The sequence below is a fragment of the Anomaloglossus baeobatrachus genome, chromosome 5, assembly GCF_048569485.1.
Source record: "Anomaloglossus baeobatrachus isolate aAnoBae1 chromosome 5, aAnoBae1.hap1, whole genome shotgun sequence".
Lineage (NCBI taxonomy): Eukaryota > Metazoa > Chordata > Amphibia > Anura > Aromobatidae > Anomaloglossus > Anomaloglossus baeobatrachus.
In genome coordinates this window covers 91760388-91776337 of record NC_134357.1, presented here as the reverse complement: position 1 = coordinate 91776337, position 15950 = coordinate 91760388, and the positions used below count along the sequence as shown (strand labels likewise).

The window sequence follows — 15950 nt, the reverse complement described above, 5'->3', positions numbered from 1 at the left end:
CCGCAGCACAAAGGGAGGTACTCAGACCCTGAAACGAGGTCCAGAAGGGACTGAGTTAATTAACTGATTGGGAAAGGACCTATAGTCCAGACCGCAAAGTCCTGACTGAAGAGAACAGCCCAACGAGGGGGATAGAAAGCCACTGCACAGGCAGAGAGATCCCATGGGCCAGCGTCTGCGGGCAAAAGGGCTCTCCTGACATTCACAAAGCCGGGGAGCGGACTCCTGTCGCTGAAGCGCAGGCAGTCCACAGATACTCAACACGGTGCAGGATAAAGGCAGAGACCACCAACCGCGTGGGGGACCAGAATGCAGGCACCGACCACCATCATCTTTGTTTACCAGAGACTCGAGTGTTTCATTCTAATAGTGAGTACACAAGTGCCCTCCGGCCGACCATCTCCCTGCACCGCCTAAGCAACCCCCAACGGGTCCCGGGGCCACCATCCCTGCCCACGGAGGGGTTAACAACTTGCTGCATACCATCTCCCCCGTGTGCCCCGTAACTGCAGCGGTGGTGTCCACCTTCACCACATCCCGTGAGTGACGTCACGAACCTAACCACGGTTCTGGCCGTACACCTACGTCCCCTAAACTGCCAGCCCCAATTTCAGATCGAATTGACCACAGGGCCCCCGGGTCCGGAGACGCTCGAGCTATCCACCAGCGAGCCCGGATCCGAGCGGCTCGGCTGCAGCCGAGCACGGGGCGGTACATATACTCACCTGTCCTGTTCCTGCTGTCCGTAGTGCTATAGTTTCTGGCTCTGCTGCAACCGTCCGCCGCTGTCTCACCTCTGCAGCTACTTCCGGTTCGGCTCTGGCTGCATTCATGCATATGCATGCCATAATGAGCCGTCCAGGAAGCTGCAGACAACAGAGGCTGCACAGAGCGTCGCTGGAGCCGGGTGAATTGTGTTTTTCTGGGACGTGTTTAATGGATCACACCATAGTGTGGTCTGTGGGACATCATTGATGCCAGAAAAAAACTGACATCTCTCCGTGTGGCAATCATGGACACACGTGTACGCCGCAAGGAGACACTGTCAATGAATAATCACTGATGTGTGCGCAGACCTATTGATTATAATGGGTCTGCATATGTCAGTAATTCTGGTACATATAAAAACTAGCACATACGTACTAGAATCACTGACGTGTGAAACAAGCCTAAAGCCAAGTCCAAATATAATCAGTAGGTCTTGTTGGTATGTAATACTATATTACTTGTTTATCGCTTTCACAGGGTTGTCTGCCACTAGTTCTGATGTTTGACATGAAAGAAGAGATTGAGGTGGAGCCGCAGTATATAACACAACTTATGGAGCAGTTAGATGTGTTCATCAGCATAAAACCAAAGCCTAAGCAGCCAAGTAAAGTACGTTTCAAGGAATAAAATTATTTTTTTTTTTTATTTTCTTTTTAAACCTGTACAGCCTCCATCAACATTGCTGGTCTGGGATCTTTGCCATTTGTTTAGTTGATCCAGGTATCCTAAGCCCTGGCCATCATCTTTCACAGTAGTCAAATTCTTGTCTGGGAAATAATTTTCATCTAATCAAGAGTTGGCTCTAATTTCTAGTCTGGTATTGTATAATCTGGCACTGTGCTGGTAAATTGAATGGATCTTATGGAAATAGGACATAAGAAATCTACTTTCATCGGGGGGTGATGGAGTATATTCTTTATGTAGGGTTTTGATTATAGAGTCCTGAGATCATTATGGACAGTACTAATGAAGGCATTTTTATTTTTGTACAAACGTTCTGTGTAATTTTATATTTTTACACTTTTGTTTTTTAGTCCGTGATTGTAAAAAGTGTTGAACGAAATGCCTTAAATATGTATGAAGCCCGAAAGTGCCTTCTTGGACTTGACAGCAGTGGAGTGGCCATTACAAGCCAGTCCACATTATCTTGTCCAATGCCTTATCATGGACTGGATATTCTGACAGCAGGTTTGGGACTTACTGGATTAGGTGAGTGAAAGCGGCCATTTTTTTATTTTACACAACTAATTGTTGGTAATGATCATGTGGAGCCCTTCAGGTGCGGTGCAGCAGGGTACTACCCTTAGGGACTCCACGGGATGGAACGGTCGGGTCACAGGTAGGGATCCTTCGTTTTGGGATTTGCCGTGACGCCACTCTCAGAATTGCGGTCAGTGAGGACCACCACTGCAGGTTAAGGGATGCCTGGGGCTGATGGTGGGTGCAGTCAGTATAATAGCCTCCTGAGAGTGAGGCAAGCCCCAGGCCCCTGTGTATGTGTGTGGGACCACAGGTCGCAGAATGACTCAAACACAGTCCAAGTAGTCTTTTAACGTGTTTACTCACTGTTTAGAGGTCACGGTGAGATGCCCGGGCGACACTGTGATAACCAGGTGGAACCAGGAATTCCAGGAGGCTGTTCTGAGGGTAGCTGTCCACTCTCCCTCCTTGCACTCTTTCTGTTTGGGAGGATCCCTTGCCTGAAGCGTGGTAGGACTCCTCCAGGGAAGCTGTTACTACCCTGCTCCCCTCTCTCTGGCCCGTCTGCCGGCAGCGTGGCCTTGGTGGGATGGCTTCTGGCCCTGTCCCCTTATGGGCCTGGTGATTGCTGCTTGGCTCGAGCTCTGTGTAGTCGTGGTGAGGGCATGAAGTACCCCCCCCACCTGTAGGTTAAGCAGCTCTGGATGATTTGCTGCCCGTACTGGGGATCTGTTTCCCCTTGCGTGCTCGGATACCAGGATCTCCGTACTCAGCCACCCCTCTCTCTGGATGTCTTTCAGGCCGACCCACGGTGCCCTTTCTCCCCCGCTTTCAGCTACTGCACTCCTCAGGACCTGTCTTACACGAGAGCCCCTCTGCTCCCTGCCACACACCTCAACCTCCAGCTCCCGACTTCCCTCACTTCCTCTCTGCCCTGCTTCCTAGCAACCAGCCTCGGAGCACACCCCTTGCTGGGAATTGAAAGTTAACCCCTACTGGCTACCCAAGGGTCCCCTCTAGTGATGTGGGAGACCTGGTCACTAGGTGTTTGTGTGTGCACCTCATCCTGGCCTTTGGAGATTACCTGGAGGCATTGTCCCCGCATGGGTGCAATACTCTGTGGTGCCTGACCAGGTCAGGGGCGCCACATTCCCCCTTAGTTATCATCAGCACGTCCTCGGGCTGCAAAGACAAGAGAAAAGAAAAAAAAGGTAAATACAAACTTTTCCCACACAGAGGCAATTATTTACATTTAAACATACCAGGTACCATTCCACCACCAACCACCCACATGTCCGAACCCCACCCAAAAACCTCCAGGAGGTAGGTCGCCGGTCCTTTTGGTGACCAGGGCTGGGCCATCACATTCCCCAGACCTTTCCTCCAATCTTCCTCTCCTGAGGAGAGTGGTGTAAGGTAGGCCCCATAAACAGGCGTACCCGCTTCCGAGTGTTGGAGGGCAGGCCCCATAAACAGGCGTGCCCCCTTGTTGGTGCAGAGCCATGCCCCCTAACAGGCAGACTCTGTGGTTGATACCAAGGAGGCAACTTTTTACAATGCAAAAGTTTGTGGTTAAAGCCAGTTCATAACCGGTGGTCCATTTTTTTTTAAAGTGCACGTGAACTAGTGCAAAGAAAACATTTTAAAGAGGTCTCACAATAGTCCTTGTGGGCACATTTCACTTAAACGTTACTTAACTGTAAACAGGTTAAACATTACATTTCATACCGTCACTTTGAACTAAACTGTACTTTCTCTATAGCGTAATGGGAGCTGACCAAAGTTGCTGCGGGTTGACCTACGCAGTACTATACTGTCACCTGTCTGAGGTTGTATCCTCCCACCCGATGTATGTGTCTCAATGTGAATAATAGGTGTACTAGGTATTGATACCAGTGCGTGGTCTTCTGCTTCAGCTACATTTGGCTCTTCCAGGTTCTGAACAGGTTCTTCTGGGTCTCTTACTTCTCCAGATTGAGGGAATGTAATAACCGGAATAACTACTGCTCCATTGTATTGAGGCCAACTTGCTGGAAAATCTCCAAGTACAGTATGGATCATCTTTTCTTTTGGTTCTTGAACTGGCAAAGGGTTGGGACTTTCTTCAGGGGTTCTTAGTTGTTCAGGACATTTCTTTAAGCGATCTCTAGAAACGACAGCTGTTGTTTTTCCTCCATCCTTGCTGATACGGCATGTCTTTTCATTGCTAAGCGTCGATGGTAACACAGTATAGGGTTCTTCTTCCCAGTGATTGTCAAGTTTATGATGTCTTCTCTTTCTCTTGAGAACTATATCTCCTGGCATCAAAGGAACAGCAGGTGCTTTTCGATTGTAGGCCTTTTCTTGTTTCTCACGCTGCTGAGTCAGGCTTCGCTCCACACACTCTTGTACTTTCTTGTATTGGGCTTGGCGGTTGGAATCCCAATCAGCACCTTGTAGATGGTCTTCAGGGGTCTCAACTCCCATTTCCAGATCTACTGGCAATCTCCCTGGTCTGGCCCTCATCAGGTATGCCGGTGTGCAGTTCGTGGAACTCACAGGGATGTTGTTATACATGTCCACTAGATCGGGCAGTTTTTCCGGCCACCGACTTCGTTCTTCTAATGGGAGAGTCTTCAGAAGGTCGAGAATGATGTGGTTCATTTTCTCACACATGCCATTGGTCTGAGGATGGTAAGGTGTGGTACGGATCTTCTTGCAGCCGTAAAGGTTACAAAACTCCTTAAACACTTCAGCTTCAAAGGCTGGTCCTTGGTCAGTGAGCACTTGGTCTGGATAGCCATGTGGTCGACAGAAATGTGTCTGGAACGCTTTGGCTGCAGTCTGACCGGTCAAGTCCTTGACTGGTACTACCACCAGGAATCTGGAGTAGTGGTCAACCATAGTGAGAGCGTAGTTGTAGCCTTGTCTGCTGGGTGCCAACTTTACATGGTCCAGGGCCACGATCTCCAGGGGCCGTTTAGTTTGGATTGGCTGGAGTGGTGCTCTCTGGCTGGGCTGGTCTTTTCTTCTAAGATTGCAGGGCCCGCAGTTTCGACACCACTTCTCTAGGGCAGATCTCATGCCCACCCAGTAGAATCTTACTTTAAGTAAGGCCTCCAGTTTCTTCCAACCAAAGTGGCCTGCACCATTGTGATAGGCTTCTAGCACCATCCTCGTATCCTTCTGTGGTACAATCACTTGCCACACCTTCTCATGCGTCCTCGGGTCAATGATGCTCCTGTAAAGTTTGTCTTGATAGATGAATAATCGACCCCTCTCCTTCCATAGGTACTGTGCCTCAGGTGGGGCTCCTTTGTCAAGGCTGGCGCCAGGCTGGTTGATCAGTTTCTTTACCAAGCCTACCGCTGGATCATTTTCCTGGGTCTCCTTCCAATTGTAGTGAGGTAGTGGGTTCAGGGTCACCTCTTGGCGGTTGGCACGCAACTGCCGACACTGTTTTGCTCCATGGCGATGGAACGCTGGCAGCTCAATCTCTTCAAGATCATCTACATCTTCACCCTCGTCTGCTAGGTGAGGCATCCTGGACAGAGCATCTGCGTTGCCGTTCTTGCGGCCAGCTCGATACTTGACAGTAAAGTCATAATTCGCCAGTCGGGCTACCCAACGCTGCTCCATGGCACCCAATTTAGCAGTATCCAAGTGGGTCAGGGGGTTGTTGTCCGTGAAGACAGTGAATTTGGTGGCTGCCAGGTAGTGTTTGAACCGCTCTGTGATAGCCCATACCATGGCCAGGAACTCTAGCTTAAATGAGCTATAATTTTCTGGGTTTCTTTCAGTAGGCCTGAGCTTCCTGCTGGCGTAAGCAATCACACGCTCTTTGCCTCCCTGCACCTGTGAAAGCACTGCTCCCAGTCCCACATTACTGGCATCTGTGTACAGTACGAATGGCAGACCGTAGTCAGGGTAGGCTAGGATCTCTTCACCCGTCAAGGCCCCTTTCATTTGTCTGAAGGAGTGTTCTTCTGCTTCTCCCCAGTGAAATGGCGGGCCGGAGATCTTTCCTTTCTTCTTTGGGTGGCCTACCAGGAGCTCTTGCAAAGGCGCTGCCATTTTCGTGTAGCCCTTGATGAACCTTCTGTAGTAGCCTACCAAGCCAAGGAACTGACGTACCTCCCGAACGGTAGTAGGTGTGGGCCATTCCTGGATGACTGTGACCTTCTCTGGGTCCGGTGCTACTCCTTCTGCACTGACCACGTGACCTAGGTACTGGACCTTTGGCTTCAGTAAATGGCACTTGGATGGTTTCAGCTTCATTCCATATCGGGATAGCGCTTCAAAGACTTCAGCCAGGTGTTTCAGGTGGTCCTCGTAGGTCTTGGAGTACACGATGACATCATCCAGGTAGAGCAGGACGGTCTCAAAGTTGAGGTGCCCTAGGCAGCATTCCATAAGCCTCTGGAAGGTCCCGGGGGCATTGCAGAGTCCAAATGGCATGCTGTTGAACTCACAGAGGCCCATTGGGGTGGTGAAGGCCGTCTTCTCCCGATCTTCCTCTGCTACAGATACTTGCCAGTAGCCACTAGTAAGATCTAGGGTAGAAAAGTAGTTGGAGGTTTTTAAGGCAGCGAGGGATTCCTCTATCCTTGGCAAAGGGTAGGCATCCTTGTGTGTTATCTGATTTATCCGTCTGTAATCCACACACATCCTCATCGTGCCATCCTTCTTTCTCACCAGGACCAGGGGAGCCGCCCAGGGGCTGCAACTGTCCCTTATGACTCCTGCCTCCTTCATGTCCTTCAGCATGTCCTTTGTGCGCTGGTAATGGGCTGGTGGAATAGGCCTATGTCTTTCCTTAATGGGAGGATGACTGCCTGTGGGTATGTGATGTTGCACCCCTTTGATCCTACCAAAGTCTAGTGGGTTCTTACTAAAGACCTGCTCGTATTCCTGCACGACCCTGTAAACCCCATGTTTCTGGTAGACGGGTGTAGAGTCAGTCCCCACGTGTAGTTTCTGGCACCAGTCCTCTAACTGCTTTTGGGAGGTCTCATCCTCTGTTGAGTCAGCTTGTGTCAGGGGACCTACAGGTGTTATGGCGTCATCTGAGCATGTAAACAGTTTGGCTATGGTAGCGTACCTTGGTAGTCTGGCTTCCTCCTCCCCACAGTTCAACACTCGTACAGGCACTCGTCCCTTGTGTACATCAACTACCCCCCTGGCTGTCAGAATCGTGGGCCAGTGGTCTGAATGAGTGGGCTCTAGTACAGCCTGGTAATCTTGTCCTCTGAGACCTACCGCTGCTCTACACCACATCATCATTTCACTCCGTGGGGGTATCACAATGGGGTTAGCATCCATCACCCGTACACTACCAATCTCACCGCCAGTCTGTTTTACCTGTTGCTTCCTCAGAATGATTCGGATCTCCTTTTGCAAGGCTCTTTGCGACCTGCCCTCAGCACCTTCAACAATCTGGTGAAGCAACAACAACACTTCCCCTAGGCAATTTTCTATGACATTAGTGCCTAAAATCATTTGCGGGTTCCTTTCTCTAATATCAGTGTCCACAACAATCAGTCCTTGTCCCTTCATTTCCTGCCTTCCCACCTTTATGGTTACCTCTTTGACTCCAATCTGGCCTATAGGTTGTCCGTTGGCAGCATAGATGGTGAGGGAGGGGTCCGGGGGTCGGAGTTCGTCGTCCGACCAAAACCTACGATAAAGGACATACGGGATCGTAGTTACCTGAGAGCCGGTGTCCAATAATGCCGGGGTAGGGATCCCATCCAGGACGATGGACAGGACAGGACGTCCACCCACGTACTGATCACGGCAGCGACCTGGGCCTGATCTTCTTAATCCTGAGGACTGGCCCTCGGCCCCAGGTTTGGCTCGTTTAAAGGGCAAGCCCTTGCATAGTGACCTGCCTCCTGGCAACGACGACAGATGGGTTGTCCAGATGAGTCATAGCGATCACTGCTCCTGCCTCGGGTTGTAGGACCTCTTCTCCTCCGCATCCACGGGACGTCCTCTGGGCTGTCAGCTAGCAGGATCCGATGAGGGACTTTGGTGTCTGAGGGCAACTGCATTGCTTTCAGGATTTGTGCGACGTCCTTAGTGAGCTGTTGCACCTGGGAGGATAGTGTATTTATGGTCTCTGCTGGCGTGTTGAGTCCTTTTGCAGTTATCAGGGCCTGCGAGGAGGATTCCGCTCCTGCAGCCGTGGAACTGGCAGGCCATGCTGGTGCGACGGGGTCTGTGTCCACAGGAGGTTGGAGTGCTTTCACTGCCCTGTCTTTCAGAATGGCAAAGTCCACGTCAGGGTGTTCCAGGGACCACAGCTTCATCTGCTTCCCATCCTCAGGAGAGCGCAGGCCCCGCAAGAATTGTTCCTTCATCATCCGGTTTCCTTCCTGATCACTGACAGGGTCCACCAGCTTGAGAGCCCGTAGTGCAGCCTGCAGCCTGAGGGCATAGTCTCTTATACTATCTTGGGGCTTCTGACGGCAGTTATAGAAGTCCGTCCTCAGCTCTCCCTCTGTGCGGTGTTCAAAAGCAGCTGCTAGTTTGGCAAAGATGGTCTCAACAGAGCCCCGGTCATCATTGGTCCAGGACTCGGCTTCCAATTCTGCTGCTCCAGTCAATTGTCCCAGCACCACAGCGGCCCTCTGCTTACCAGTCATCGCGTGCATGTCTAGCAGGGTGTTGATCTTCTTCTTAAACCCGGTCAACGTGTCTATTTTACCGGCGTATTGGGGCAGCCATTGCGCTCCTGGGACATACAGTAAGGAAACTGGCATTATGGGGGAGATTTCGGCCGGCGCAGCTGCGACCGCGGCACCGGCACCAGGCGCTGCTGCGTCCAGCGCGACGGGGGCTGGCATCGCTTGGGCTGCGTCGCCCTGACCAGGGGCATTACCTCCTGCAGCGTCCATTTTTCTTCAAAAAATCTGCGCGCTCCCTTTCCACTTCCTGGGTCAGTACGCTCTCTGAATTGTGGGGATTCTGGGGCGGCCACACCTCTTCGTGGGCGGTGCTCTTCTCCCTCGCGCGGGCTGCAGCGCGCGCTTTTGAAGATGGCAATATGGCGGCGGTTCAATTTTTGCGGTCGGACCTCTGAGGCACACGGTCACCTGTCTGAACAGGTCTAGTCCAAATCCTGTTCGTGACGCCAGATCTGTGGAGCCCTTCAGGTGCGGTGCAGCAGGGTACTACCCTTAGGGACTCCACGGGATGGAACAGTCGGGTCACAGGTAGGGAACCTTCGTTTTGGGATTTGCCGTGACGCCACTCTCAGAATTGCGGTCAGTGAGGACCACCACTGCAGGTTAAGGGATGCCTGGAGCTGATGGTGGGTGCAGTCAGTATAATAGCCTCCTGAGAGTGAGGCAAGCCCCAGGCCCCGGTGTATGTGTGTGGGACCACAGGTCGCAGAATGACTCAAACACAGTCAAAGTAGTCTTTTAACGTGTTTACTCACTGTTTAGAGGTCACGGTGAGATGCCCGGGCGACACTGTGATAACCAGGTGGAACCAGGAATTCCAGGAGGCCGTTCTGAGGGTAGCTGTCCACTCGCCCTCCTTGCACTCTTTCTGTTTGGGAGGATCCCTTGCCTGAAGCGTGGTAGGACTCCTCCAGGGAAGCTGTTACTACCCTGCTCCCCTCTCTCTGGCCCGTCTGCCGGCAGCGTGGCCTTGGTGGGATGGCTTCTGGCCCTGTCCCCTTATGGGCCTGGTGATTGCTGCTTGGCTCGAGCTCTGTGTAGTCGTGGTGAGGGCATGAAGTACCCCCCCCACCTGTAGGTTAAGCAGCTCTGGATGATTTGCTGCCCGTACTGGGGATCTGTTTCCCCTTGCGTGCTCGGATACCAGGATCTCCGTACTCAGCCACCCCTCTCTCTGGATGTCTTTCAGGCCGACCCACGGTGCCCTTTCTCCCCCGCTTTCAGCTACTGCACTCCTCAGGACCTGTCTTACACGAGAGCCCCTCTGCTCCCTTCCACACACCTCAACCTCCAGCTCCCGACTTCCCTCACTTCCTCTCTGCCCTGCTTCCTAGCAACCAGCCTCGGAGCACACCCCTTGCTGGGAATTGAAAGTTAACCCCTACTGGCTACCCAAGGGTCCCCTCTAGTGATGTGGGAGACCTGGTCACTAGGTGTTTGTGTGTGCACCTCATCCTGGCCTTTGGAGATTACCTGGAGGCATTGTCCCCGCATGGGTGCAATACTCTGTGGTGCCTGACCAGGTCAGGGGCGCCACAATAATGTTCTGTGATTGTTTTTTATTTTTCTTCCAGGGTCTGGAAGAGTGTCTGTGCTCATATTCTCTACTTAATCTAGTATATAAAGCTGAGTGCATGTGCGTGTGCGTGTATGTCCACTAAAGGAAGCCGCACCGTCGCATTTACAATCTCAAAATTTTGCACAGACGCCTCATGTGACTCAGGGAATGTCATAGACTGTTTGTTTTAACAAGATAATTTAACCCTGTGCTTTAGTTACTCCAAAAAAAACTGCCTCTATTAAAGTGAATGGAGCCTGGAACTGCAGGTTATTAATAGCAGCTGTGATTGGTTGCTATAGGAACAAAGGACATTGTTAGTTTAAGAAGTTTGTGTGAGGTAATAAGATGTCGGTGGAGAGACAGACAGAGAAAGAGGCACACAGGGAAAGAGACAGACATATACAGATAGGAAAAAAAAGCCAGGCAGATGGCAACAGTTACTATCCCGGCTACAGCTAGTATTGTATATTTCTGAGAACCTACAGAACCTTTTAAAAATATATTGGTCTGTTATATTATCTCTAAATATAAACTTTTACAAGATTTATACTATGTAATAAGACGCAAGTTAATACTTGCAATATTAAAAGCTTACTGCTCCAGCAGAACACTCTCTTACTAGGGAGGTGGGAGAACATACTGTGCTTTCTTCAATAAACTTTATACAGTCCCAGAGAACCTATTTAATATCAGATTAATTAATGATGAAATATTTCCACATTACAGTGAAAACTTTAGACCTCAATGAGATTTCTAAATACACAGAGGAAATCTGATTCTTTTTTACTCTTCAAATAATGCTCATTTTACTTCTTTTACAGGTCTCCTGGGCCCCAATGCTCTATCGGTTAACTCCTCTACCGCCCAAAATACTCTGCTCAATGCCTTAAACAGTTCTGTCAGTCCCCTACACAGCCCCAGCTCTGCTGCACCAAGTCCAACACTGTGGGCCACGTCATTAGCCAACACCACCAGTGCTGCAGGTAACCGACATACTGTCAAGTTCTGCTTTTTCTCTTTTTTACTAGGTGTACAACTACTATTTATAACTTTTTAGTTGAAATTATATGATTGATACAAACAATTATGTTGTGTTTGTTCTCAATCTTTTTCCATATATAATTTGTATTTCAGACATATTAAAAGGAACCTATCAGCAGATGCATGTGTGCCATAATTGCACCTCCCGACCCATCCCTGTTATAAAATTGTATATGAAAGTAATAAAAAACGTTTTACCTTCATATTTCGTATGTAATTAGCAGGGAATATGGTCACAGGGGCGGTGCCTTGCCTTGCATACTGTCCGTGGTATCACGCCCCTGTGGGCGTGATACCATGGAGTCACATGAGCGACATCACCGTCACTCATTCTATGCTGCGCACGTTTACACTTACTATTGCGACAGGCTTCTCTTCCGGGTTCTCCTTGTCAGTTTTAGACGCGTGAACACCCGGAAACGAAGCCTGCCACAATGCACGCAGGATAAAATGAGCAACTGTGACGTTGCTCATGTGACTCCATGGTATCACGCCCACAGGGGCGTGATACCATGGAAAGTATGCAGGGCAAGGCGCCGCCCCTGTGACTATATTCCCTGCTATTTACATAGGAAATATTAAGGTAATAAAATGTTTTTTATTACTTTCATATTATACAATTTTATAACAGGGATGAGTAGGGAGGTGTAATTAGGGCACATATGCGTCTGCTGATAGGTCAGAACGCATATTTTAGGTGACAGGTTCCCTTTAAGAAAATTAGAACAATGACCTCTAAAGGGTAAAATTAGGTCATGGGAGGACAAAGCCAACAAATTGTTACCTTTTGCAATAATAATAATACCACCAAGGGATGAATGAATTAGCATACGATAAAAGAACTTTAGAATACTTTTTCCAAAGATCTCTTTATCTATGCTAGTGTATACAGGGACAGTTAGGCAGGGATTAGCAATATGCACCCAGAACTGCTCGTGATTCTGGGTGCATATTGGACCTGACAAGTTCCCTTTAATCTTGCTAAAGACAAAACAGGTGGGGGAGCTTCAGACATTACAAACCATGGTGTGCTGCATGATGATGGGAGTGCCCGAATCAAAGTCTGCCAGAAGACCTTGGAGGCACAAGGAAAAGGGAAGATTATGCACATCCACGTAATAAAATTTTCTTTCTTTTTTAGAACTTATTTAAAAATGATGGGATCACAAACCAGCAGTGTGTCTTTATACAAACGTCCTGTCACAAAACTTTTAATTTTCCACTTACACAGGCGTCATCAGGGGGAATGGGCCTGATAATATCTATATAGGTGAAACTTGTTGGGGAGGCTTGACTTGGGTTTTAAACAGCTAGTATAGGGAATAGTTACTGATCTCTATTGTGAATGGTATTGACACACGGCCACTGTCTTATCCATAGGAATTTATAAGATAAGGAATGAAGTAGTGCTACTAGCAATAGTAGTCCCTTAGGGTAAGTTCACATGCTGCGCTTTTTTGACGTTGCATTTTTGTGCGTTTTTTTGCGGCAAAAAACGCACCGCGGCAAAAACACGTGTTTTTAGTGTTTTGGTGCATTTTTTGCTGTTTTTTTTCTCACTGTTTTTATGCGTTTTTTTTTTGATCAGTGAACAATGTCATTAAAGATTGTTGAAAAAAAAATTAAGTCTGTCATTTCCTTCTTCAATATGTTCTTCAATCTCCACTAGTGTATGCAGGAGAGCAGATAGCTGCAGAACTAAAAGGCTCAGCATGCTCCATCCAGGACTGTATGCTGGAGGGAGAGGCAGGGGGAGCAGAACTACAAGGCTCAGCATACTCCATCTATTAGTGTATGCAGGAGAGCAGACAGCAGCTGCAGAACTGCAAAGCTCAGCATCCTCCATCCAGGACTGTATGCAGGAGTTTTTTGCCCCCCCATCCCAAAAAAAATGACGTGGGCTTCGCCATATTTTTGTATGCTAGACAGGTACAGCAGGCAGGTACAGGCTGCCCCCAACGCCCAGCTGCCTATTTGTACCCGGCTGGGAACCAAAAATATAGGGAAGCCCTTTAAAAAAAAAAAAAATTATTTCATAAATTCATTTGTACAATCAGCTGATTCATCAGTGCGAAAAAAAAAAAAAAAGTCTGTACTGACTCTTTTTGATCGCTGCAGGAGCTGCCGGTAATTAGTGAAGCTGTCTCCTGACGGCATCAGCAGATAGTTTAAGCCGGCTGGACGGTAAAAAGCCGGCGTCACTGCGAGACTTACAATCATCTGATGCGTCAGGTGCCGCAGGTTACCACATCAGGTGATCACTGCCAGGTCCTGCAGCTATCAAAGTCTGCACACAGCCGGAGCGGTGGTACCGGGAAGAGGAGCTGGGAGCGGAGATGGCACCGGGAGTCTGCAGACTGGTATGACCATTTTTTTTTTTTTCTTGTCAAGGCGCCGCACGGGAGCGGACATGGCGCCGGACGGGAGGTGGAAGCAGCGGTGGCAGTACCGGGAGGATTCACGCTTCTGTGTTTACCAATAGAAGGAATCCTCTTCCTGTACATGTCACTTTACTACCCACCCCTTGCATTTATAGCTGCGTTTTTAGTCATAGAAACACACTAAAACGCAATTTGCATTTTTCATTGCGTTTTTGAACATCCCATTGAACTCAATGGGTGGAAAACGCAGTGAAAAATGCAAAAATTGACATGCTGCGTTTTTGTGGACACCGCAAAAACGCAGCTAAAAAAAACCCGCTGTGTGCAGACAGCAAAAATGAAAACTCAGACTGCTGGGGAAGCAAAGTCATGCAGTTTTCTGAGCAAAAACGCACCCGAAAAATGCGCAAAAACGCCGTGAAAAACGCAGTGTGTGAACTTACCCTTACTATGCGTTTTTAATGTAATTTAGTGCTTTATTTAATATATTTATTAATTAAAAGTTAAGTTTTATTTATTAGTCTTTAGTATAGGGGTTTAGTTGCCTTTGGCAAATTGCAAAGGATGTTGGTATTGGGCACAATGCTGGTTTGTGATCACATCATTTTTTAAAATATGTTCGAATAAAGAAAGGAAAAATGATTTTATTACGTGCCGCATCTTCCTTTTCCTTGTGGCTCCATGGTCTTCTTGCAGACTTTGATTCGAGCACTCCCATCATCATGCAGCACACTGGATTGTATAGTCTGAGGCTCCCCCACCTGTTTTGTCTTCAGCTAGATGAAGGGATTAACCACATCAGCAAAGTGATGGTAAAATCTTAAGGATTGTTCAAAAAGTTGTTTTAATTTAAACAGCACATGAACAATAGAAAAAAAAATGTGTAAAGGTCAATATAGCCTGTAATCTTTTTTTTACACAATCTTTTTCTTGTATTTTTTTGATAATTTTACAAAAAATAAATGCTTATTGAAGCAATAGTTCATCTTAAACATCAACCCTCACCATACCCCAAAATAAGTCAGGATAGGGTCATATTTAATAACCACCTAATGTTAACTTTAGGTCACTATAGTCAACAATCCTATAAAATCACTGTGAGAAATGCTAAAAAATAAAATACGTACTGAATCCACATGAAATGTCCTTTTTACGCTGGTCTACTGACTCCTTGAAATCTAAAACCTTAAAAATAATAAAATAAAGAACATTATTGCCAACAAAATTGAAAAATTATATCAAGCCACGTTAAATTTTTCTTTTTAAGTTCCCTTGACTTAGCCCACAAATCCTAACCAAAATAAATTGCAGATTAATCCGTGTAGAATGTTTGACCTGTTTTTTGTTACTTCTGACAAATTCCTTAAGTTATATACTTTCCATTATGATCTGCCTCTGTGGCATTAGGCATAATTACTGGTTGGAGTTCTAATCTGTCCTGGGAAATAATTTTTTCTAACCAACATTGTCTTTAGAATGGAAAATTACATAGAATTGCCAGAGAAACTTGGAATTTATGTTACTGTAAAAACAAGTGAAAATGGTCTGAAACAGAGTGCTATTCTTATTAGAATAAGGCTTAGTTGCTATATGGCCCAAATGTCGCGGTTTGTTTTTTTTTTTGTCCAAACATAAGCTTAGTTAAAAGGATTGTACTATGAACAAGATAAAGGGGTCTGTTCTTATTTCTTTATTTTTTTTTTTTTTTTTTTTTTTTACATGGCAGGGTCTACTGTTGATGCTTTGCCGTCTACATTTTTTTAAAGGGAACCTGACAGGTCACCCATGCCCTCCCATTCACCAGCATTTATATATTATTACTAAATATCCTGCCTAATAGGCTCTTTATACTGCTTGACATTTGAAAAGAGGTATTTATCAAGTCTTTTTTTTTTCATATGTAAATTAGCCCTTTGACTAGTCGATGTGGCATTAGTTCGCCAGACTAGTCTGCCCTCTCCGCATGTTGTCATGCCTCTGGGGCATCACAGCCAGCTCTCTCCAAATCCGGCGCATGTGTGCGGCTTTTTTTTCACAAACACGATTGCACCTCTGAAGCCGGGTGTACGCATCCCAGCTTCAGCGAGTCTTGAAATGGAACCACTGTGTTTTTCACTTTCGTACATGCACAGTGCTTCCCTGAAACCAGGATGCATATACCTGACTTCAGAGGCGCAATGTTGTTAGTGAAGAAAGCTATGCGCATGCGCAGGATTCCAGAAGTCTCTATGATGCCGACTTGGCAAATCATGTTAGCACGCTCAAAGGGGCATGATAACATGGAGATGGGGTGGACTAGTCTGGGGAACGAATTCCCTATCGACTAGTCAA

General features: G+C 47.6%; 1 protein-coding gene across 4 annotated transcripts in view; it reads left to right on the top strand.

Moving 5' to 3' along the window:
• The window catches only part of BICC1 (BicC family RNA binding protein 1), a 332599-nt gene that overhangs the window by 288495 nt on the left and 28154 nt on the right, over positions 1-15950 (top strand). For all 4 annotated transcript variants that reach the window (XR_012754223.1, XM_075348710.1, XM_075348708.1 and 1 more), the window contains exons 9-11: positions 1246-1377; positions 1803-1977; positions 11019-11180. Coding sequence is in view for 3 of the 4 variants with exons in the window: in XM_075348710.1 (XP_075204825.1) it covers positions 1246-1377; positions 1803-1977; positions 11019-11180 (469 nt within the window). In the remaining variant the exon portion in view is untranslated. The remainder of the gene's footprint in view (positions 1-1245; positions 1378-1802; positions 1978-11018; positions 11181-15950) is intronic.